At 41.4% G+C, this 25877-nt stretch overlaps 2 protein-coding genes, 1 long non-coding RNA gene and 1 pseudogene across 3 annotated transcripts; 3 read left to right on the forward strand and 1 right to left on the reverse strand.

Annotated features, from left to right (window-relative positions):
* The first annotated feature begins 2750 nt into the window (after positions 1 to 2750).
* LOC123476876 lies at positions 2751 to 3111 on the forward strand. The gene is made up of 2 exons (XR_006651895.1): positions 2751 to 2906; positions 3014 to 3111. It is a non-coding gene; the product is annotated as an uncharacterized LOC123476876 (long non-coding RNA).
* A 13045-nt stretch (positions 3112 to 16156) lies between these two features.
* Positions 16157 to 18051, forward strand: LOC123476940 (annotated as a pseudogene).
* Positions 18052 to 18963: 912 nt separating this feature from the next.
* LOC123476941 lies at positions 18964 to 21177 on the forward strand. Its single transcript, XM_045179956.1, has 7 exons — positions 18964 to 19089; positions 19382 to 19768; positions 19813 to 19977; positions 20036 to 20279; positions 20344 to 20551; positions 20620 to 20774; positions 20835 to 21177. Exons 1-7 carry the CDS (start codon positions 18964 to 18966, stop codon positions 20993 to 20995), a joined length of 1446 nt encoding a protein of 481 aa, XP_045035891.1. The 3' UTR covers positions 20996 to 21177.
* A 1935-nt stretch (positions 21178 to 23112) lies between these two features.
* Positions 23113 to 24918, reverse strand: LOC116932440. The gene has a single exon (XM_032940224.2). It carries the CDS (start codon positions 24916 to 24918, stop codon positions 23113 to 23115), a length of 1806 nt encoding a protein of 601 aa, XP_032796115.2.
* Between the last annotated feature and the right edge of the window lie 959 nt (positions 24919 to 25877).

Here is a 25877-nt window from a genome sequence, read left to right on the forward strand (position 1 = left end):
TGTTTCATCGGTAGCCCAGTTGGCCAAAACAAAGACTCATTCGATGACTGTGTGGCATCAACGTCTTGGCCATGTCAGCGTTTCCACCATCAAGAAAATGGAGCAAAAGGGTATGGTTAACGATTTAATAATCGCACCCGGTTCAGATGTTCACCATGTTTGCTCTGGTTGTGCTTTCGGAAAATTGCATCGTTTACCATTTCCAACAGGCAGGAGTCGGGCACTTAAAGTCGGCGACCTCATTCATTCAGACGTTTGTGGCCCTATGTCGAAGGCATCACCTGGTGGAGCACGTTTTTTTGTTACTTTTAAAGACGACTACAGTGGGTACTGCGTCATTCGTTTCATCAAGAAGAAGTCGGAGGTTGCAGAACTCTTTCAACATTTCGTCTTGAGAGTAGAAGCGGAGACAGGACAGAAGGTGAAGACCCTCCGTTCAGATAACGGAGGGGAGTACGAGAGCCATGAACTACAAAACTGGATGAAGAAAATGGGCATCAGACACGAGACTAGTGTGCCGCAAACCCCTCAGCAGAATGGAGTAGCGGAAAGGCAGATGCGGACTATAGTAGAGATGGCCAGAAGCATGCTACATGGAGCAAATCTTTCAACTGAGCTCTGGGCGGAGGCATCAAACGCAGCAGTTTATATTCTTAACCGAGTCTACAGCAGCACTGCCCTAGAAGAGAAGACGCCATATGAAATGTGGCACGGAAGAGACCCAATCTGGCTCACGTTCGAATCTTTGGATCGACAGTTTATTCACATGTGCCCAAAAAGGAAAGGGGAAAATTCGATCCCACTGGAAGAAAATGTGTCTTGGTCGGCTACTGTGAAACTCAGAAAGCCTTTCGGCTTTGGGATCCGTCTGCAAGAAAAGTTAGAATTTCTAGAGACGTATTATTTGATGAATTTACCTCTGATCATTTAGATACTATTCCCGAGTTTGAATCGACGTCTACTCCTGCTTTCGAACCAGTCGAAGAAGAATTAGCTGGAGAGCTTAACGACATTTTTGTTCCTTCCGAAGAAATTAGTGAAGAAGAACTGGACATCGCTCCTGTTGATAGGCCTGATCCAGTCCACCCGATTCGAGTGTCAGCAAGAATGAACAAAGGAAGACCGGCCGTCTCTTGGGCCGATGAATCTCAAACGCCAACCTATGCCGGCCTCGCTGCAGTAGACGCTGAATTATCAGAGCCATTGACGTATCAAGAGGCAATGGATTCCCCTCAAGCAAATGAGTGGGTGGCTGCTATGGGTGAAGAGCTGGCATCATTGAAGAAAAATGACGCGTGGAGCTCACCGAAATCCACACCAAATAGGAACATCATCGAGAATCGGTGGGTATACAAACTAAAACGTGACAACAGTGGAGGCGTCGTACGTTTCAAGGCCCGACTAGTAGCGAAAGGCTATACTCAGCGTGCCGGAATTGATTATGAAGAAACTTACAGCCCAGTTGTTCGCTACGATTCTTTAAGAGCAGTTTTTGCCATCGCTGCAGCCCTGGATTTAGAAATCGCCCAATTGGATGTAAAAACTGCCTTTTTATATGGTGATTTAAATGAAGAACTGTTTATGTCCCAACCTACCGGTTTCCTCAGCAAAGGTCAAGAAAAACTAGTGTGTCGCCTGAAACGCGGTTTGTACGGTTTAAAACAAGCGTCCCGATCCTGGAATTCAAAATTCAACGAGTTCATAACAAAATACGGACTTAAGCCGAGTGTAGCAGATCCGTGTGTCTATTCTCTCAATTCCGACGGTGTCATCATCATCATGGCCATCTGGGTTGATGATGGGTTGGTGTGTAGCAATCATCACTCCAAGCTGGACGACATCGTGCAGTTTCTAAGTAACCAGTTCGAGATGACCTCGGGGCCAGCAGGTTGTTTCGTCGGCATTCAAATTGTGAGAGACCGGGAAAAGAAGACCATTCATCTGCATCAAGAAGCGTACATCAAACGAGTGCCCACTAAATTTCAGATGGAAGAATGCAATCCAAGAGGTGTTCCCGCTGGATCCACACTCACGACTTTCTAAAAGGGTCAGCACGATTGAAGAAGAATATTCCTGCCCGTTTCGTGAAGCCGTCGGATCGATAATGTATGCCATGACCTGTACTCGTCCTGACATTGCTTTTCTATAGGCCAAGTGTCACAATTTTTGTAGCAGTCCCACCAAAAGCCACTGGGAAGCTGTAAAAAGAATTCTAGGGTATCTAAAAGGAACTCAAGACCATGGTGTTTCCTATGGAAGCAGTGACGACTTCAGGCTGACGGCGTATTCTGACTCTGACTTTGCCGGAAATACCGACGATCGACGCTCCATCAGTGGAACCGTGTTAATTCTAAACGGCGGACCTGTGGCTTGGGCCAGTAGAAAGCAGAAGTGCACTTCCCTATCAACAACGGAGGCCGAGTACGTGGCGGCAAGTTCTACGGCTAAAGACATCACATGGTTTCGTCAACTACTAGAGGACGTGGGACATCAACAAACTTTTCCAACAACACTTTGGTGTGATAACCAAAGTGCCGTCCGTCTGGTGCGGAATCCGGAATATCACCAGCGTACGAAGCACATTGATATTAAATACCATCATATCCGTGATCTTCAAGAAGCAGGTGTCATTGACGTGACACATATCAGCACGAAAGATCAACTTGCCGACCTTTTCACCAAAGGATTGGAAGCCGGAAGATTTCAGTATCTTGTTCAAAGTATTGGTGTATTCAGTTATGAGTGGGTGTGTTGATTTGTTGTCTATAACCAAACTTCCCTTCCCCCCCCTTCTATCTGTCAGAGTGCCTTGAGAGACCACTAGTTGGCTCTGCCAGTCCATAAGCAAGTGAAGTCAGTGGGTGTCAATCACCAATCTTATGTATTGTGTCTCTTCTCTCTGACAGGTATGTTATTTTGCTGTCCTCTCAATATTCGTAAGAATGATCTTGATATATCTTGATGTGAATTACCTCATGCTAATCTTATGTATTGTGTCTCTTCTCTCTGACAGGCTTTATCTCTGTCTATTTGTGAAATACAGAAGCTATCAGATCGAAGTCAAGATCACACAGCAACCTCTGGTATTAGTTCATATTGATTAATAGTTAACATGTGATACCATGAATTTACTTCTATATGTAAACAGGATCAAATATACTTGTATTCAAAGTGAATACACTGTGATACCACCAGTGTTTACTTCTATATGTAAACAGGATCAAATATACTTGTATTCAATGTGAATACACTGTGATATTATGAGTTTATACTTCTACATGTAAACAGAATCTAATATACTTGTATTCAATGTGAATACACTGTGATACCATGAGTTTTTACTTCTATATGTAAACAGCTTCAAATATACTTGAATTAAATGTGAATACACTGTGATACCATGAGATTTATCTTTAATATGTAAACAGGATCAAATATACTTGTATTCAATGTGAATACACTGTGATACCATGAATTTTTACTCCTATATGTAAACAGAATCAAATATACTTGTGTTCAATGTGAATACACTGTGATACCATAAGTTTTTACTTCTATATGTAAACAGGATCCAATATACTTGTATTCAATGTGTATACACTGTGATATTATGAGTTTATACTTCTACATGTAAACAGAATCATAGAATGTGAATACACTGTGATATTAGGAGTTTTTACTCCTATATGTAAACAGGATCAAATATACTTGTATTCAATATGAATACACTGTAATACCACCAGTATTTATTTCTATTTGTGAACAGGATCAAATATACCTGTACTCATTGTGAATACACTGTGATATTATGAGTTAAGGCTTCTTTTTTGTAAAGAACCAAGACAATTAATTCTTTATTATTTTCCTTATTTTTTCCCTACCCTTTTCTTACGTGACATTAATTTTCTATACGCCCATTTTTTCTATGTGATTGCTTTTTTAGAAGTCTTACAGACTGATTTACCCTTCAAACGTTTCAACTTAATTTTCTTGTAGTTCGACCTTCACGAACCCCGTATCAAAACTTTTGTTCTATAGAAAATAGAGTGAGACAATTTTCACAATTCAGTTCTAAACAGTTGTTCCCCAATTTTTTGTGCTACTGAAATATACTTTCCAAGAAACAACGATGAAAAAGTAAGTTAAAATATTAATAGATTACATTTGGTGGCAGCGGAGTCGAAATCGGCTTTCGTGTTAAGCTGAATAGCGTGTGTTTTTTTTTATTGTTTGTTTTAAATTTTTATGGTAATAAGTGCTATTTTATTGCCTACTCTTCGTTTGTTGGCTTCCTATTTGGTTCAAATTTTTTGATAACTTTCTATAGTTATAAAAGAACATGCTTTGTTAGAAATTAGTTCGTTATAAAAGATGAGGGCAAATGAGGAAAGCAGTTTAGAAATCACTTTAGAAAGAAGATCTGTAAGAAAAGGGCCACTAATACAAAGATTTGTTCGATCAGTACGGGAAAGATTCACTCCTTTAAAATCCGGAGGCGGGTCGACGTCAATTTTGAGAAATAACGAAAATCTAGGTGTCGAGCTAGATAGTGATAGCCCACATCAATCCGATATGGATCTTCTTGATTCCAATGAAATTAAAGAATTGAGAAATGATGATCAGTGGAATGAAGTACTTAATATGCAAGTATCGTCACAAGACGAAACCGTAGTCGAACCCTGATAGGTGAGGAGACAAGAGAATTGTTATCATATAATCAAATTCTAGAACAGGCTCGGGCAATTACGGACCTTGAAAAAACAACAGATAGGGTAGAAAACATAGAAGATATCTCTATAGATTTCCAAAACCTTGAACTAATAAATGAAGAGAACCAAGATCAGACATGGTTTTATCAGCAATACGGAAATTCGAGAATAACGGAAATTCCTGTTGACGATCTTATTTTTGAATTGCAGTATTTACTTCGAAGTGAAAAAAAAGTAGAGTTAACAAACAAAGAAGTAGGAACAGCCTTAAGAGCATTACTCTTAACCGAACCCACAATTTTGACACCAATTGAACTCTTTAAGCACTGTGGTCTAAAATCATACTACGAAAGTACCGATTCAGAGTATGAATCAGTGCACTCGGGAGAACAACAAAGTAGGTCAGAATCAGACTTAGTGCCCCAATCTTTAGTAACAATTGAAACTGAGTAGGAAACTTCTAAAAACAGCGTACCCATCAAAATTGTAAGAGCGGAAATCCACACGCAAGGTGATCAGATTCCTTTAGATTGTCCTAAATTGACCCCTAGTACCACAACAATCACTTGTCCGGCGGTTAATCATTCAGAGTCAAGTATGAATACTCAAACTCCTCAATCACAGTTAGCGTCCACTCCGTGTAACTATTTACCGTATCAAGGACTAGAAAGTCGGAAAGTCTCCTTTACTCCAGCGTCGATCGTTGAGCAGTCAAACAAAATCATGCAAAACAAACCGTCAGAAGAAACAAATCAAGACATGTCCATTAAAATATACGTTAAAGAATTGAGCCGTTTGATAGAATCCGGAATGGATTATGAGGATGCTTCTAAAGCAGCTGATTGTATTGTGCAACACATTCTAACGAATACTAAACGTTACATTATTCCTCTCAGAAAACGAAGCATAATGGACAGCCTGTTTACAGAACTAGCTCTCAGCCTTCATATCTTACCTCAACCCCTTTTCATACAACAACCACTTGCGTTAAGTGGACAAAGTGTAAAAATCCCAAGCATGTACAGTATCCTGCACAAAAATCCGAACACCGATTTAATTTTTTAAAGCCACCTATTGGCGGGGTAGCGGGTTTTTTTTTTTTGTAAAGGGGGAGGGTAGACGGGGTGATGGACACGACAGGGCAGGGTTGGGTAAGTCTAAACCTAAAAAAATGCCTTAAGGTATTACGCTTTAAGGCAAGTTACAGGTCAGGACATTTTTGCAACCCCCAGGGTGGTGTGTTTTTTTTACGACAGTTGGAAATTTAGGGCTTAGGCTTGGTAATGTTGCTTACCGAAACAATTTAGCTTAGGTTCCAGCTGCCTGTGAATATTCACGTCGTTGTCTATGGCGTAGGTGTAGCGTTTCTAAATGTGATGCTGGAGATCGATGTTCGATTCCAGATGTGGTGAGGAATTATTGTGGTTTTCTTACGAAAAATTCTCGTTTATATATAAAACAAGTTTTCATCGAGCAATATGTGTTTTTTTTTTTGTTTATTAAATAACTTAAAAAATAATAATTCACTTCGTTCTAAAAAAATTAATATTCCCAGCATATTCGAATGAAAATATTATAAAGATACGAAATGTTTCGCAATTCCTTATCGGGAATCGAACACTACTCTACGGCGTCGCAATCAGATGCTCTACGCATATGCCATCTGTATTGATATAATTGTGCACAGGCAGCTCTCTGACTTATTTTGGTTAAGGAATATTACACAGCCAAAATCCAACATTTCCAACTGTCGTTTTTAAAAAACACATCACCCTGGGGGTTGCAAAAATGTCCCGACCTGTTACTTGCCTTAAAGCGTAATACCTTAAGGAATAAAAACAAAATTTCTAGACTTACCCAACCCTGCCCTATGTGTCCATCACCCCGTCTACCCTCCCTCTTAAAGAAAAACAAACAAAAACCCTTTACCCCACCAATAGGTGGCTTTAAAAAATTAAATCGGTGTTCGGATTTTTGTGCAGGATACTGTACAATAAGCAAAGTAATAACGGTGCAACTCCAAAGTACTCAGTTACCAGCTCAATTCCTAAAATGAATCCCTTAGTAATGTGTTCGTCAAAAGTAAACAGTATAGGAAACACAAAAAATTTTATTTCTAACGCCATCGATAAAAATAAAAAGTTACAATAAAGCCAAGCAATGACGTTATTTAGTAACGTCGGAATTTACGTAGACCGTGATCGCTCCGGTCGCTTTCATGACGGGCTTGCACATCTAGAATCGGTACTGGTTTTAGGCGATTTTGAGGAGTCAAGAAAAATTATCTTACTACGCTCTAAATTGTATGGTGAAGCGACTGATGAGTTTGATAACTTTAAACTTGAAAACCCAATTAGCGCGCAAATTTACGACAGAGTAAAATGGCGTTTAATTAAACTTTTCCACTCTACAGAGACCAGATCTAAACAAAGCGTTGAATTTCATAATATGCAACGGGAACCCGAAGAGAATATGAAACGTTATGCGAATCGTATACGCAAGGCCTTCCACTTAGCGTATCCTATAAAATCCACGATAGATAAAGCAACAGCTTTTTCCAGAGAACAAATCATGATGGACAGATTTCTGGAAGGGCTGTCTTTTGACGTCCAGACCAGACTTAAGTATAAAGAATTCGCAACTTTTGAAAAACCCATAGAAAAAGCTGAAATGACGGCCATGGCAGTAGAAGAAGCCCAAGTTCCAGACTAAATGCTTTTCAGGCCAAATACGTCGAACCTAATAGAGAATTGACTAAAGTAAAGGAGGCTTTAGATCGCCTTAGTACCCAGGTGGAATCAAACACTTACCAAAAACATTTAGAAGAAAACATGGAGAAAATGCAGACAATTATCTACCAGGAGAAACGTGAGTTTTTCACAGCGCTCACCACAGTTAAACCCTCCAATCAATAAAACAGGGGATTTATATTTTTGTGATTTTCACAACGATTGGGGCTATCACTCAATAAGCAATTGTAAAGCAAGGGAGAGTCAAGCTAATGATAAATGTTTTCGTTGTAAAGAAGTTGGACACAGGGCAAACTTTTGCCCCCAGATAAAAAATTTGAAACCCAGTCCTCCAGAGGGTTATGACGGAAATGGAAAAAAACTCACTTCGTTTGAAGAAAGGGGAAACTAAAAACTACCGAAGTAAGCGTTGGTCCCCTCGGTGGAACTAAGAAAAAGCCCCGACATCAGAAAAATAGTTTAGCAATAAAATCTACAGTTCCTAGGATAAGAATAAAAATAGGAAATTCTGTTGTAATAGCGCTGTTTGACACTGGAGCCGAGAGAAGCGTTATTAGCAGCACATTTTTTCATAAGCTTAAAGAAGGAAAGGAATTAATTAATTTCACTAAAGAGGTATATGTGGATCTTTTCAGCATAAATGACAGGCGCCTCGTCACGGAAGGCACAATCACCGTTAACTTTTTTGTGGCAGAAGAAACGCCACGCCAAGCACTTAGGCAGAAATTCCTAGTCGTAAATGGAATTGTTGAAGATTGCGTTCTAGGGGGCGATGCACTTTGGAAGCATCACTTTATCTATAACAACAGTCCATCTACCGAGTCCCGGAAATTGATCACTTCCAGGAAACAGAAAATCCCTTTGAGAATAGCAAATCTTTGAGAATTCCTCCAAATTCCACTTATTTCCTAGAGACTAGAGAAGAGGAAACTCACCCTTTCAACCCTCTCAATACTTGTCCTTTTGTTAGATGCAGTAATATTCCCTCCGGGCTAAGCTTGGAACCCTACATCTCTACGACACCAAATCGTTCGCTCCGTGTTGTGGCTGTTAATGGAAAAGATAAAACCATATTTCTACCTCGCCTTACAGTGTTAGGAACCCTTCGTATTTCCAGACCTTCAAGAAAGCCTGTTGAAACAATCGCTTCAATTAGCGTAGCTTCAGCTCCAATCAACACAGCAGCCGTTGAGTCGGCTCTTCCAGACATAGATGAGGAAAACAAAGAGAATTTGCGTAGATTAATAATAAATAATTATAACAGTTTTTCTTTTAAAACAAGTGAGTTAGGCCATACTACTTAAGTAAAACATGTCATTGACACACAAGGACAAGGTCCTATTCGTCAAAGGGCATATCGCACGTCTCCAAAGCAAAAAGAGATGGCTAAAAATATAATCGAGGAACTGATGCAAAATAAAATAATTCGTTATTCAATGTCCCCGTGGGCAGCCCCGATAGTATTAGTAAGTAAGAAAACAGGGGATGTCCCTTTGTGTGTACATTTTAGAAAATTAAATGCAATTACAAAAAAAGATTCTTTCCCTTTACCTCGTATTGACGACGTTTTAGACTTACTGGTGGGACAGAGGTATTTTTCCATATTAGATCTTGCCTCTGGATATTGGCAAATTGAGCTCGAGGAGGAATCCAAAGAAAAAACAGCCTTCATAGTCGATGACAATTTGTACGAATGGAATCGTTTGGCGTTTGGTTTAACCAACGCCCCGGGGTTGGTCAAATTGGTTTTACCAATTTGAAGACTGTTTTTTCCCTCTTAGAAAACGCTCACCTAAAAATGAAATTGTCAAAATGTGAATTTTTAGCACAATCCGTTTCCTATCTTGGACACTTAATCACGGCTGAAGGAATAAAACCAGACCCTGCTAAAATTGAAACCCTTGTGAATTACAAAAGACCTGGTACAGTAAAAGAATTACAATCTTTTTTGGGAATAGCCAGTTACTACAGACGATTTGTAAAAAATTTCTCTACCGTCGCCCACCCCTTGTTATCACAGACTAAAAGAAAACCTACTGATAGTGTAACTTGGAAAACAGATAAAATTGCAGGTTTTGAGTACTTGCGACAATGTTGAATATCAGAACCTATCTTGATATATCCGGATTTTTCAAAGGAATTTCTGATTTACACGGACGCAAGTAACTATGGCTTAGGAACCGTCCTTTCTCAGATGAAAGACGGAAAGGACCAACCTATAGCCTATGAAAGCAGACATCCTAATTAAGGGGAAATCAAGTATTTGACAATAGAAAAAGAGGCCACAGAAGTAGTGTTTGGGATAAAACGTTTCCGACATTACTTACAAGATCAACCTTCTGTTATTGTAAGCGATCACAGGCCTCTTCAGTGGTTGCAGACTTTTAAAGACGAAACAGGGCGACTAGGAAGATGGGCGATCTTGTTATCTAATATGAAGTTCAGTGTTCAGTACCGACCAGGTCAGGTACACGAAAATACTGATTTTCTTTCAAGAATACCGATGAATCTAATATCTGTCATTCCTCCAGACAACAACGTAATGTGTCAAAAACAGCAGAAAGACTCTCTGTGCAAAGCAATCGTTACGTTTTTGGAACAAAATGAACCTTGGAAAAAAGAAGATGGCCCGATGACTTCTTGGGTCAGTGAAATAGATTATTTCTTTGTTGAAAATGGTCTTTTATGTAAACACTACGAACCTACGTCAGTGAAAAGAAGAAACTTTGAACAGTGTCAAGTGGTTGTTCCACTTTCTCTAAGAAAGCAACTTTTACAAGAATACCATGATTCCCCATTGTCAGGACATATGGCAACTAGGCGAACATTCTTTCGTCTAAGGGACAAATACTGTTGGCCTACCATGTTACGGGATGTTAAGGAATATTGCACTTCTTGTGAACCTTGTGCGCTGGGACGTCGAGTGCACAGTACGAAAACCTTTCTCAACCCGTTAGACCTCGCTACAAGACCTTTTGAAGTATTGGGCTTAGATTTTCTAGGTCAAATGAAACCTCATTCACTTCAAGGAAATAATTAGATATTAGTAATCACGGGTTACTTTTCTAAATGGATAAGAGCCATTCCGCTTACCAACTGTACCGCCCTCAGTACTAGTAAAGCCTTAGTAGAACGAATTATTTTACATCATGGTCTCCCGAAAGCAATAATTACAGATCGAGCCAGTAATTTTACTTCTGAATTATTTTCTGGGCTTTTTTAAGCTTTAAACATTAAACGCATGAAAACAACTGCGTATCACCCTCAGACTAATGGGCAAACAGAGCGATTCAACAAAACTGTTGTTGAAATGATAAGGAAATATTTGGAGAATGGATTCGAGCGGGGGGAGGATATTTTAGGCCCCGTTGTTTTTGTTAAGATACTCTATGCTCCGCCACCTAACGGACAAAAATCATGCTCTCTACCTAGAAACAAACTCTCTTCAACGTTGCTACCTTACTTGTTAGTGTGTCTAGAAATTCCTTTGAACCACTTCACTGTGTCTCCGAACTACTTTGTTCTTCTTGTGTGTTCTCTTTCTTCTCATCCAGAAAGGTATTAATATAAACATTTTGCTATCAAGCCGACATGTGTTGAGCGTACAATGTTAATAGGTTATGGACTGATGAACGTTTAAATCTGGCTCAATCATGTCAAAGTCTGAACTAAGTCACATCGAACAATTCAATGGAACAAACTTCCAACTTTGGAAATATAACTGCTGGCTTGTACTCGAACAGCATGAACTACTTGACATTGTCGAGGTAACACTAATTTAAAATCACAGAGTTTTATTAGACTGTTTACTTATAGAAAACATAATTTACTACCTACAGGGTAAAGATTTGCTACCCGAAGCCACAGTTGCTCAAGGGAATATTGCCAATCAAGAAGTCATTAATCTTTGGAAAAAGAAAGACACTAATGCGAGACTGATCTTGATGAGTACAATCAGCCCGAAAGAGCAGCAGGCATTCGTAAACTGCAGATCTGCTTTCGCAATATGGACAAAACTAGCTGCACAGCACATGCAAAATGCCTCAGCTAGCACCCACGTCCTTCAAGCTAATTTCTTTCATTACCAGTATGTTAAAGGTCATACCATCATGCAACATATTACTGCTATCGAAGGGATGGCTCAACAGTTGGATGACTTGAACCAATCCATGAGTCAATCCCAGATCATGACGAAGATAGTATCGACTTTACCCTCAAGCTACAGACACTTCATGACTGTTTGGGACAATTTAGCAGAAACTGACAAAACTATGCCACATCTAATCACGAAGTTGATGAACGAGCAACATCGTGAATTGAACTCGACTGAAGTCCTCAATCAACCAAGACAAGCAGAAGCTCTAGTTGGAGCAGCAAAACGTCCCAATGTTTCAAAACCAGAAAAAAGAACTCTAGATCGTGGAAACGAACGTAGCGACAAGCGCATACGTTCTGTATGCAATTTTTGTGGGAAGTCAAACCACGATCAAAGCACTTGCTCACACAGAATCAATGCTGAAGCAGGCATCACAGAAGAACAATGCTCCTACTGCCACAACTATAATCACGGTTGATCAACATGTAGGAAAAAGATTGCAGATGACGCCATGATGCTAAAAATCAACAAAAGCAGAGCTGCTCTGTCTCGACCCAAACAGGATGATTTTGCCATGGCGGCAGACAACACTACCTCACTTGATCGAAACGAGTGGTACGCGGACTCGGGAGCAACTCATCATATGTGCCACAATAAATCACTCATGCACAATTTTACAAGCATTCCAGAACTGTCACGGGCAATCAGCGGCATCGGTGGCATCACTCTATATGCCCTCGGTCAAGGAGACATTCACGTCGTCACAACAGTTGATGGGGCAACACAGACCGGAGTTTTAAACAACGTTCTCTATGTACCTGATTTAGGAACAAACCTCCTTTCTATCGCCTCCGCCACTGATCGAGGTTTAAACGTGGAGTTTCTCAAACAAACTGTCCTCTTTAAATCAAATGGTACTACAATCCTGAGTGGAAATCGAGAAGGAAAAACTCTATACAAGTTGAACATCAGCGCCACAGCGATATCATCACAGGAACCTCAGTCGACTGCTTTAAAAGCTTTCGTAAAAAAGGTTTCGTTATCCACATGGCATCAACGCTTGTCTCACACAAGCTACTCTACAGTCATCAGAATGATGAAAGCCGGAATTGTCAACGGCATGGATTTTGAAGACTCCCAACCACCTACAACTTTATGCTCAGGATGCTCTCTTGGAAAGGCGCACAGACTTCCGTTCACGTCCGTTCGAACCAAAGCCACTGAACTAGGGGAACTCATCCATGCAGACGTATGTGGCCCAATGCAAGAGGAAACGCCATCATGATCCAAGTACTACGTCGCTTTCAAAGACGATTACAGCGGTTATAGAGCAATATACTTTCTTAAATTGAAATCAGAGGTATTTGAAAAATTCAAGCTATTCGTCTGCAAAATTCGTAGTGAAACCAAGGCTCTCGTACGGACACTCAGATCAGATGGAGGTGGGGAGTTTACTAGCTCCGAGTTTGAAAATTGGCTGACAAGCAAGAACATTCGACACGAAACCAGTCCAGCACATACACCACAACTCAATAGTGTATCTGAACGCGACCACCGAACTATTGGCGAGGCCGAAAGAAGCTGTATCTACATGCAGAACGTTCCACTGGATTTATGGGCTGAATCATACAACTGCGCTACCTACACTCTCAATAGGACTCCATCAACGGACAGTCACGTCACTCCATACGAACTATGGTTTAAGAAAAAGCCACATCTAGGTCATTTGAGGATTTTCGGATGTACTGCTTACGTCCACGTTCCCGATTGTGACAGAAAGAAGCTGGATGCCAAAAGCACTCGTTGCATGTTCATTGGCTATTGTGACACGACTAAAGCGTATCGTCTATGGGACCCAGCCACACGGAGAATAAAGATTAGTCGTGATGTAAGCTTTGACGAGTTGAGCCCGGCATCCTCCTCCGACAATCCGGACATGGAACACTCTATTCCTACCAACTCTATCCCACTATTTGCCTCAACATCAGACTCATCAACACCACGGCGATCATCTCGCGGGCACCAACCGAAGCATTGTTGGGCGGAAGCTGCCAGCCTTCACTCCACTATCCTTTTCGATGATCAAAAAGAACCAGAGTCTTACTCTCGCGCCATTTCAGACATCAACGCTGAGTCATGGAAGAAAGCAATGTCAGAAGAAATTAAATCACTACTTGACAACCACACCTGGTCCTTGGCAGAGCTACCCCCTGGTAGGTCAGCCATTGGTAGCCGATGGACTTATAAAATCAAACGATCTCCCGACGGATCCATCGAAAGGTACAAGGCTCGTTTCGTAGCAAAAGGGTTCTCTCAGAGACCTGGGATCGACTACGACGAAATATATTCTCCTGTCATTAAACTTGACTCACTTCGCGTCATCCTATCTATGGCCGCCAATCGCGATCTTTCAGTGACACAATTAGATGTAAAAACAGCTTTCTTGTATGGCGACGTGACCGAAGAACTTTATGTCCGCCAACCCGAAGGCTTTACTACACCCGGGAAAGAGAAATGGGTCTGCAGACTCCACAAAGGATTGTATGGTCTAAAACAATCCTTTCGTCTCTGGAACATAAAGTTCGACGCATTCATCACCAAGTATGGACTCAGCAGCACAACAGCTGATCCATGTGTTTACACACGATCTAGTGACAACGAGTTCATCATACTAGGGATATGGGTTGATGACGGCCTCCTATGCACCAATTCATCAACACTCACTGAATCGATTATGGCGTATTTATCCACGCATTTCCAGATGACTTCTCATGAGGCAGACTGTTTTCTTGGTCTCCAAATTGATCGCAATCGGGAAAAACGTCAACTACTCTTTTCCCAGCCACAATATATTGCTGGTATTCTTCGCCGTTTCAAGATGTCTACCTGTTTTCCCGTGAAGACGCCTGCTGATCCTCAATCTCATCTGACAACCTCGATGTCACCAACCACCCCTGAAGACATTTCCTTGATGGCTGGGGTACCCTACAAAGAAGCCATCGGTTCTTTGATCTACTTAATGATGTGTACTCGTCCTGACATAGCCTACGCTGTAGGCCAGGCTGCTCGTTTTTCCCAAAATCCTGGCAAAGCTCACTGGTCAGCTGTTAAGCGGATTCTCTCGTATCTATCAGGCACTCTCAATCACGGAATTCTTTTTTCCAGCAGAGGACGGGCCCAGCTCGTTGGTTTTACCGATGCAGACTACGCAGGATGCCTTGATTCTCGCAGATCAACCTCTGGTTTTCTATTTCTTCATTTAGGTGGCGCGGTGGCGTGGGGAAGTCATCGTCAAACCTGCACAGCGACCTCCACAACTGAAGCCGAATATATTGCGGCCAGCGATGCTACGAAGGAAGCAATATTGCTCCGCCGGCTTTTAATTCAAATTGATTCCTTCCCAAACAACCCTGTCCGTTTACTGTGCGATAATCAGAGCTCTATTCGTCTGGTTCACAATCCTGTTCACCACAACCGCACTAAACAAATCCAGATTCGTTATCATTTTATCCGTGAGAAACAGGAGGAAGGTGAGATCGACATAGTTTATGTCACCACCACACACCAGCTCGCGGATATTTTCACAAAATCATTACCGACTCCTCAATTCATGTTTCTTCGCTCACGCATTGGAATCCAGGACTCTTTTTCTAATGAGTAATTCCTTCAACCTACCTTTCGTTTGAGGGGGGGGTGTTAAGATACTCTATGCTCCGCCACCTAACGGACAAAAATCATGCTCTCTACCTAGAAACAAACTCTCTTCAACGTTGCTACCTTACTTGTTAGTGTGTCTAGAAATTCCTTTGAACCACTTCACTGTGTCTCCGAACTACTTTGTTCTTCTCGTGTGTTCTCTTTCTTCTCATCCAGAAAGGTATTAATATAAACATTTTGCTATCAAGCCGACATGTGTTGAGCGTACAATGTTAATAGTTTTCGCTTATAATAATTCTGTCCACTCGTCAACACTTGAGACTCCATATTTTCTAAATCACGGCCGTGATCCAGTCATGCTGATTGATCAATTCCTCCGTCCTCTTCCCCCAGTAATAGTTACTCCCTCAGACTACAAAAGTCAAATTATGAAACGCTTACACGAAGCCTTTCAACTTGTCAAAATCAATCTTTCCCAAGCTCGTGAACAACAAAAAGCCCAGTACGATAAACGCGTAAAAGAGCACAAATTTAACGTAGGAGATAAAGTTTTACTGGATATGCGAACGCCCTTGGCGGGAATTAGTAAAAAACTCATTCCACGTTTTATAGGCCCTTTTAGAATTTGGAAAGTAAGCAACAATAGTACTGTGGAAATACAACAAGACGTGGGAAAACAAACTCAGCTTGTACATGCGAATCGAATAAAACCCCTATTCGAGTCAATGATCTGGAAAGACGAACCAGGTGTCGATTTTTTAGATGTAAGAATTGAGACACAAGCCCAAAAATTCGTACAAGAAACCGTAGATGAACTCGAAACTTTTCCTCTACCCCTAGAAACAAACCTTCAATCTGAGTTAGAACAAATTCCTTGTGAAAAAGAAACTCCTACTCAAAATTTAATGAGACCCCCACCCACAATTCCTCCTACTCCAAATTTAATGATAAGTTCACCAACAATTTCATTACCTTTTAACCCGATTTCAGAGACGTCAACCTTACCCATACAACCAGAGCGTCGCCTCGGTTTACGTCCTCGGAATCTTTTAAAACCAGTGTTCAAATTCTGAAATTGTATTGCTGAAATCTGTTTTTGTAAATCACGTTCGAATCACTCAAACTATCTTTAAGCCGTGTTTAAATTCTAATTATTGGGTATTACCGGATTTCTTTAACTTTTAGTAATAGTTGAACAATATCAAACTTTAGTAATCTTAATAATTCATAGAATGAATCCCAGAAATTGATTTTGAAATTACTTTTCTCATAGATTATGTCTTCTACCTCTCCTCATCATACCGTTTTTCTGTCGCCTTCATGCTCTTAACATCACTATTTGTAACTGTACGGCTTCTCAGCCAAAAGGGTTCCTAAAATTCACTAGCGATGACTGTGAATATCAAATAATCCGCCTTCCCGCTATTCCAGTATATTATGATGTCTATTCTACTCTTCCCCAAATCACCCGTTTTGTTGGCCATTCGTGTACCATGTGGCTGGAAAAGAAACACATCTATACTGACTTCTGGGGTTGGCAAAGTCCAAGTCAATCAAGAGTGCCAATAGAAGTCAATACACATGAATGTGAAAAAATGCGTGATTACCGATTGTGCCATGGCAAAAGCATGGACTACTTAGGAAACAATAAGTGGTCGTTCGAACGTATTCCAAATGTGCAGGGTAGCTGGCTTCAAGTCACAGCTGATCAGCTGATCAACTGTCGATTAGAAGAAGTTACTTTAGAAACTGAGTGCGCTAACTGTACGATAAGCTCACCCATTGGCGATATACCGGGAGGGATCAACGGATCCGTTTCTCACAACCTAGTGACCATTGTCTGGAAAGAATTGTTAACAGAAGTTCAACAGTGCAAACTAAGGCTTGTGGAAACAGGTATCGCTCAACGTTACCTGACTAACAACGGTGAAATAGAAAGAATTCGTGACGTCGAACAACAACTTGACTTTGTTTACAATACAAATAACAAGGAATATTGTAATTCATTCGAAAAAAGTTACAAACAAGTAATCGGACAGGACAAAGTTATTTTACGTTTACATTCTTTAACTGATACCAATGCTCATCCGAGTAAACCACTGGAAGAAGACATCGAAAAAATTGCTGACATTATCCGGGCTGAAATCAGCGGAGCGGCACATTCTCAATACGCACGAGACCGAACTACCGATGGAATAAATGTAGTGGCTCGAGAAATTCGAGATCTACAATGTGAAAATCGAGTGCTGGCACACAAAACTGCTATCGCCACCGCCCAACACAGTGGATGGCATGCTGCCAGTTACCTTAATTAAAATGTAGCAAATTGATAGCCACTGGTGAATCGATCAGCGTCTATCAATGCTCCCTGTTACAAACGAAAAGCGAAATAACGAATGAAAGGGCGATACGATAAACGAACTAGAACGAATGGAGTAGGTAAAAAATACTGTATTGGAAAAAAGGGGCTGCCAAACGGGAGATGACGAAAAATGGCGACGAGACGCTCGAACGGCAAAAATATGACTGCCTCGTTAATACACGTCATCCGATCGCTTACGCAAAAACAAAAGAAAAGAGATGGGCGAATTAAGATAAACAATAGATAAAAAAAGGGGGGTAATTAAAGGCACGCGCGAAGCCCGGCCGAGTTCCCATGGCAACTCGGTAACACAGCCGGCCCTGCTGCGGTAAAATTTAAGCAGCATTACAGGCTTCAAAGCGACATAAACTTGTAACCGGGCGGGTATAGGTCTTGCCGGACTTCGTAACCCGTACGAAACTTTTAGCTTATATTTTTAACTGTTTGCTAATAACAGCTCACGTGGTGCTAGGCTAAAAAATCAAACCACTTATAATGCTGCAATTACCTCGAAATTTTTCATCTTAACATAATTCCACTTTTTTTAGTGAATATCAGCTTTTATTTTCCATGCTAGGGCGTTTTCTTATCTGGCTTGAAAAAATTTAACTTAAAATCAGCTTGAATTTTCCCCCCTTAATATATTTCCTAACTGTAAGCTAATTCCAGTATGGAAGTTTTAATCTAGGGTTTCGCTCCACTTTTTTTAGTAGATATCAGCTTTTATTTTCCAAGCTAGGGCGTTTTCTGATCTGGCTTGAAATAATTAACCTTAAAATCAGCTCGAATTTTTCCCCCTTAATATATTTCCTAACTGTTTCAGCTAATTCTAGTATGGAATTTTTAATCTAGGGTTTCGCTTAATTTGATCGAAATAAATCGTAATATAAAAAAGGTTAAAATAACGCGGAATGTTATATAACATAAATATTTTCGGAAAGAAATAATTAATTTTTATCGTCTTAGTTTATTAAGCTTACATGGAAAACCAAAAAAAAATATGCGCCAGTGTGTTGTATATTTTTAGATTTTGAATAAAAATTATCAGACGACTTTTGAATTTGTTGTGAGTGATTCGAAGTGACCAGATATATATAATAATGGCAAATGAGAATCCAAAGTTATCTCGATACCTCAAGAGGAAATTGAATTTGAGGGAGGCCCAGGAAGAAATTGAACAAATGGTAAAAAAAAAAGCTCCATGCCACCATAAAGTTAATAACCATGCTTGTGACAACGAAATCAGCAGCAATCCCCAGCAGTCTGAACAATCTAACTCAGAAGAAGTAACATGTGTATTTACAAGTCAATTCCACGAAGATGAGGATCCCAAAGTAAGAAAAATATATATGTGCACTTGATACTTACATTTATTCATGGTGTATTCATATGTTACAGAATATTGCTGAGCTGAAATCAATAACTTCAAGCCAAAACTCTGTTGCAGAAGGCTGTGAATCCTGTGATACAGATGAAGAATACAACTTAAATGAAAACGATTCAAATACTTTTGAGGTTAGTATATTAGACCTACAATAGTTATTATCTCTTATAGTCTGTAATTTCCTAATATTAGAATTTTTTAATTCAGGATAAAGACTGTGAATCATCAGCATACCTTAGTATGCTATGTCTAGCTTACAAACTTAAATACCATCTATCTAATGAAGCATTCAAAGACCATTTGAAAATAATTCAAATCGCCACTAAATCAACCACAGCAGAAATTGAAAGTGCCGCCAAGTGTGTAGCAAAATATGACCATTTATTAATGGACGTCAAACAAAATTTTGTGTGCGCGAAAAAGAATTGTGATGCCATACTTGAAATTGGAAAAAATGGTCTTCCTAAACAAAAACAAAGATGCCGCCATCCATTTGACAAGTCAAGATCGTGTTACATTCTTGTTCTCCCAATTGAACAGCAGCTAAAATTTTTTTTGGAGAGTGGCGGAATGAAATTAAGAAAAGAAACTACTGGATATGACGGAACAACTCTGGGGGATGTCCAAAGTGGAAACTGCTACAGAGAAAAAGTTTGTGGTGTTGGCTCCGAAAACCAGGTGATCTTCACATTGCAACTAAATGTTGATGGAGCGCAGTGTTTTAAAAAAAGTAAATTTGGATTTTGGCCATTCATGGGTGTCATAAATGAAATTCCTTACGGGGCAAGACGAGCAAACATGTTTTTAATGGCTCTTTGCCATTAAAAAAATGCCATAAAATTTTTATTTTATAGAGAAATTCAAGTCACAGCAAGGAAAATGACTCTTTTGTAACACCAAAAAGAAACAAAAAGTCATCGGCAAAGAATTCTGACTCTCAGATTCTTACATCTTTAGACGTCAACATATTTGACACCCCCCCAAGTTCCACAACAAAAGGAAACCCAAAGCGTGTGCTGGTAAAAACAACATGATTGTAAGAATTATGTGTTTATTTTATTTGTATTTTCCGTTAAGGACGAACAAGCGACGGAGCCAGTTGATGCTGAGTTGCATAGCCTTAATGAATACAAAGATACAATTGATGAGCTTAAAAATGAAATCTCGTTCCTCAACGAGCAAATTCGAGATTCTACCTTTGAGCTAGAAATTGAGAGAGATGATTACAATCACAAAATTTTCGAAAAAGATGCTACTATTCTTCGCTTACAAGAAGAAATAAACTCCCTGAAACAATTGAATCCCCAGGCCTTGGCCAAAAGTAAGTTTTCTCTTTGAAACTGTAAACACTTTTATTGTTATCTTGACTATTTCCATCTTATTAGGTCTTAATGAAGGGTTGGCTCTACTACACACCACTTTGGAAACCTTGACAATTAGTCAAGTTAATGCTCAACAATCACGTGTTCAGTTAGAAAGAAGTGAAAGCGGTAGAACTAACCTAGTGAAGCTTCACAAAGATTATGAGACAACGATTCATCAAAATGCGTTAGCAACCGCAATGTCGTATGGGAAGGCTGGTTCAAAAAAAAAGTGAGTTTTATTTTGGGATTGTTTGTGTTATGAAGGATAATTCTAATAGTTGTTACATGTGTACACAGGGACATGAGCAAAATGATAAATATCATCATGGAAGCGCTGTGGGATAGGGAATTCATGTCAAAACACAGTCTAACCGGAAAGAAGGCACCCACCGATAAGACAAATAATCCTGCAAAACCTGCCCTTCCCAAGGAAGATGTCCAAGCAATTACGAGTAAATCGACAATAAGAACGAACAATTTACAAAATTTTAACGTTTTGATTTTCATTTCAGGTTTCATTGTGGAATTTTGGGGAACAAAACACAAGTTGGCAATCGATCCATCCATGGTCCATCCTTGCACCACATCCAAACTACTAAGTGAACATACGGCTCACAAGTCAAGAGAGAAGTTGTTCGTGGAGGATGCCGGTAATGAAGTACCATCAGATTAAATCGGCGAACATTTCTACAAGAACCGTTCAAGACGACGTTTATGTGTAGCCCCACTTTTGAGTTCAACAGATTTTCTATTCTTTTCTTCATTCATTTTTTTCTTTTTCTATTTTCTACTTTTTTTTATTTTCCATTTTCAACTTCTTTTTTTCATTATTATTAGAAAGTGTGTTGCGTCATGCAATCACAAACAAAACGTAAACAACACGCCCCTGCAAAAATCCTTCAATGAAAAGGGATTAGATTATCTTTCAGTTCTCTGCTGGTAAGATCTTATGTTGCGCCCAACAGAATAATCTCCTCCATCGCGCATAAGTGTGGTCATCTCGACACAACGGCATTTACTCTTTTCTTTTCCGATGACCCTCCTACTCCTCTCTCTATCCTCTTTTTTTCCCCTGCCGTTTCTGTCAAGCTATTTATTGTGTTGCTGTTAAATGGAATTAACGCGAAAGACGCAGGAAGTGGCCAGAACTTTAATTGAACTTGGAATTTGCTCGTAATCTTATTATGTTTATTTTAAATGTAAAAATGTGTGTGTGCTGTATTTTAATCGATGTCTTTCTTGTAACATGGAAAAGAATTATTAAACCAATGGTTTAATTTAAATACACAGATTTGGTGTGAAAATATATTTTTTTCAGTTCCTATAAAGCTAATAAGTTTCAAGCTACCTTTAATCTAAGATTTCAAGCTTATAAGTTTCAAGCTACCTTCAATCTAAGATTTTAAGCTAATGTGTTAATAGCTATTTTAGCTATGAAAAAAAAGCTAAAACTATCTTAAAATTCCCAATGTGGAATTTAAAAATTTTGATCTGAAAATTCCTAGCTAAATACCCCTAACCTGGTAGCTATTTCTAGAACAGAACTAGCTAAAAGTTTCGTACGGGAATGACTTCAGCTGCACGCACTACCCCATCAGGTCCAGGCAACGTTCTTACAACACGGCAGATCGGCCAATGCCCGCGCGGCGACTTCGGGTCAACCATCAGCACCATGTCGTTGGCTTCTAAGTTTTTCTGCGACTGAGTCCACTTGCTGCGCGTGGTTAACGTTGGCAAATATTCGCACAACCCTCGGTTCCACACCTGGTCTACGAGTCGTTGCGCGTGGAACCACCGGTGACGAAAGCACTTGATGTCGGGATCAATGACGTCGGCCAGCAAGTGGGGATTGGGTCGCCCCAACAGGAAATGATTCGGGGTTAATGGCTCAAACTCTTGGGGATCCGCTCCTAGATCGGTTAACGGACGATTGTTGAGTAGAGCTTCCACTTTGATAACCACCGTAGCAAAAGTTTCGTCCTTAACAGTCTGCTGGCCAAGGATCGCTCGTAGGGCATCTTTGAACGAACGGACAAGACGTTCCCACACGCCCCCTAATGCGGTGCTGCAGGGGGGCAGGGAGAGAAGTGCCAGCGAATTTCCTTTTGGGCGAGTTGGTCGGCGATTCTTACGTCGTTTAAGTGGGCGACCGCCTCACGCAGCTCACGTTCTCTAGCCTTCAAATTCGTCCCGTTGTCACTAAAAACGTTGACCGGGGCACCCCGCCGACTGACAAAACGGGTAAACGCCATCAAGAATGAGTCAACGTCCAGCGACGGGGCAATCTCGAGGTGAATAGCGCGGGTGGAGAGGCAGGTGAAAAGCGCGATCTAGCGATTTTCCGTGCGACGACCAATCGAAATGAAGAACGGGCCAAGGTAGTCCACACCGTTGCTGGTGAACGACGGGTTGAACGGTTGGACACGTTCTGACGGAAGCGGGGCCATTATAGGCTGAAACGGGCGGGCACGCATACGGGAGCAATAAAGGAAGTCCGTGATGACTGATTTTGTCGCTTCACGTCCTCTCAACACCCAATAACGGGCACGGACTTCGGCGAGCATTCTGTCGGCTCTTCCGTGAGCAACGGAAAAATGCGCCCAGCGGATAAACAGCTTGGTAAGCGGGTGCTTCGGGTCGAGAACGGCTGGATGACGAGCTTCGGGGCTGATAGGGGCATTTTCGAGGCGACCACTGACACGAATAATTCCGGTGCAGTCAAGGTAGGCAGCAAGTTTCCGCAACCTGGATTCGGAGCGAATAGGTTATGCTCGCTGCAACATCCGCAATTCATCGGGAAATGCGGATCAAAAGGTGTCGGGCTGCTTTTAACTTGTCCGCGCTTTGCCGCCGGCCCGTTTTCAGCTCACTGGGTCCTGTTTGCAAGTTTTCGGGGTTGCCACTCAGGACAACCTTTTCTTTAGCCCGATTTTGGTGTACGGGGGTCCGCATATTGGAAATGAATCTTTCGACCCAGGCGAAGATGCGCACCAGGCGGTGTAGATTGTCCGCTCGAGCAACGAGATCGTCTAACGGCCCGTTAGAGGCAACGATAAGTAAACAGCCAACAGAATCATCTTCGGATTCGATTATTTCAGTCGCTGGAACCTGGGCTGGCCATTGTTCGGGGGGCAGAGCGAGAAATTCAGGTCCACGGTACCAGCGATGATTCGAGTCGAGTTCGGACGGACAAAGGCCACGACTGCATTCGTCTGCTGGGTTGAGTACGCCAGGGACGTGTCGCCACTGTTGAGGAGTAGTAGAATCCAGGATTTCAGCGATTCGGTTTGCGACGAAAACGTTAGAACGGCGATGGCTTGCGTGAATCCAACGAAGGACTGTTATCGCGTCAACCCAGAAAAATACGGCAGTTATGGGTAGAGTCATTTCTTTCAACAAGTAATTTGATAGCCGGACTGCTAACAAGGCACCTTGAAGCTCCATCTTCGGGATAGATAGCTGATGGATTGGGGCAACTCTAACCTTCACCATCGTGAATGAAACTTCAATCTTGTCGACTAGTTCGGATCTTAGGTAGACGACAACGCCAAACCCTTCTTTCGAAGCGTCCGAGAAGGCATGTAACTGGAACGACTGGTAGGCAGACCAGGGGCGCGATAAGAAGTTTCGTGGAATGTTTAACAGCTCTAGCAAAGGCAAGCGCTCGACGAAACGACCCCAACGGTTCAGGATCTCGGAGGGCAGGATTTCGTCCCAGCCACCTTTCAACCGCCAGATATCTTGGAGGATGATTTTTGCCAGGAGGAGGATGATTTTTGCCCAGCGGGTCATAGATGCTGGAAATTGCAGCCAATATCGATCGTTTTGTTTATGCTTCTTCCGTCCGCCGGAAACGAAAAACAAACTCGTCTCGCTCGCAGTTCCACAAATAACCAAGTGTCCGCTCGGTCGGCAAGTCGTCAAAATCCAGATCGAGCTCAGGAACAAGGCGAGATGATGACGGAAGTCGATCCAGCAGTGGACGCGAAGAGCTGAGGAATTGAACGAGTTTGAAACCACCAGTGTTGAGCAATTCAATGAGCTGCTTGCTAGCGGATGCTCCTTCTTCCACTTCATCGAACGACGATAATAAATTATCCACATAAAGTCGGAACGGATACGGCTCGCAAATTTTTGAAGGTGGACAGGCGCATCATTTTCGAGGCGTTGTAGGGTGAAACTGCAGGCCGTGGGCGAAGAGACAGCACCGAAGATATGCACCGTCATCTCGAACTCCTGAAGATCGTCTTCCGTTCCAGGATCACGGCATACGAAGCGAAACATCGGACGATCAGATTCGCGAACAAGAACCTGGTAGAACATTCTCGCAATGTCCGCTGTAACCCCAATTCTTCTTTCACGAAAGCGAAGCAACACGGCGAGCAACTGCGTGGTAAGATCAGGACCTTTCAGCAGAATGTCATTAATAGCCGTTCCCTTGAAACGGGCAGCGGCGTCGTAGACGAGACGAATCTTGTTGGGTTTACTGGGGTGACGAACCGGATGATACGGTAGGAACCAGACTTTCGAACCAGGGGCCGTCGACGTGACTTTAACGGCGTGCCCGTTGCTGAACACTTCCTGCATCTGCTCCATGACTGCTAGGCGAAGATCATCGTTTGAAAGAAGTCTTCTCTCCAAGGCGAAAAATTTCCGGCGTGCAAACTCCCTGTTGTTGGGCTACTCAGGGCAATCTGGGCGAACAGGCAAACCAACCTCATAACGCGTTCCTGTGTGACGAATGGTCGATTCGAGTTGTTCGACGGCGACACGGTCGAGCGTGGACATAAAGGTCTTCGGGGCCTCACGAACTGGTAGAGATTGAGTCTTCCAGAACCTTTCGACGGACTCTTCCAGCTTTTGGAACGTTCCCAACTTAACGAAATTTACACTTGGGGTTTGTGAAGTAGGCAACGAAAAGGTTCTCCCGACAACGCACCAGCCAAACGGGGTGAGCCAAGCATTAGGCCCTTGGACTCCAATTGGCGGGCGACGGACTTCCAGGTTCAGGTGAACGTCTTGGACGTCCATGCCGATCAAAACTTGATCTTCGGTAGCATTCCGAGCGGGAAAGTTGAGACCACGAAGATACTCGAAGGAGGCGAGAACATCGGTCATTTTGCGCTGACTAACATTAAGATGAGGTACCACGAAGGCGTCGGACACTTGACAGTCATGGTCACTAGTCTGTTTCATTTCCGCAACTTTTTAGAAATCCTTCACGTCATTTCAGATTGGGATTGTGGTTATGACTATAAAACTATAAATAAAAAAAATTTCGATCCTAAAGTGAAATTTACTATCCCCGCCGTGCTTTTTACATTTCGATTTAGGCTTTTTTAAATATTTTTTGGTGCGCTTTGGTATTGGTTTTCAGTTTTTTTTAACGTCACTTGCACCACTTATTAACTACTATTGTACGGATATGTGGGCCAAAAAAAAAAAATAAGAAAAATTAGTATCCCCGCCGAGCATTTTTCTAAAAAAAAATTATGTTTTTTTCCATTTTCAATACTTTATTATTACAAAATACATTAATTCATTTCAACTTTTAC

This window comes from Daphnia magna, linkage group LG10, assembly GCF_020631705.1.
Source record: "Daphnia magna isolate NIES linkage group LG10, ASM2063170v1.1, whole genome shotgun sequence".
In the NCBI taxonomy this organism is placed as follows: Eukaryota; Metazoa; Arthropoda; class Branchiopoda; order Diplostraca; family Daphniidae; genus Daphnia; species Daphnia magna.

Excerpts from the sequence above, each read along its gene's own strand:
- LOC123476941 (XM_045179956.1), top strand. The coding sequence starts at position 18,964 with ATGTTACAGAATATTGCTGAGCTGAAATCAATAACTTCAAGCCAAAAC. Across the intron at positions 19,090-19,381 it reads ACGATTCAAATACTTTTGAG|AATTGTGATGCCATACTTGA; the intron begins GTTAGTATATTA and ends TGCGCGAAAAAG. Across the intron at positions 20,280-20,343 it reads TCCCCAGGCCTTGGCCAAAA|GTCTTAATGAAGGGTTGGCT; the intron begins GTAAGTTTTCTC and ends CCATCTTATTAG.
- LOC116932440 (XM_032940224.2), bottom strand. The coding sequence starts at position 24,918 with ATGGAGCAGATGCAGGAAGTGTTCAGCAACGGGCACGCCGTTAAAGTC.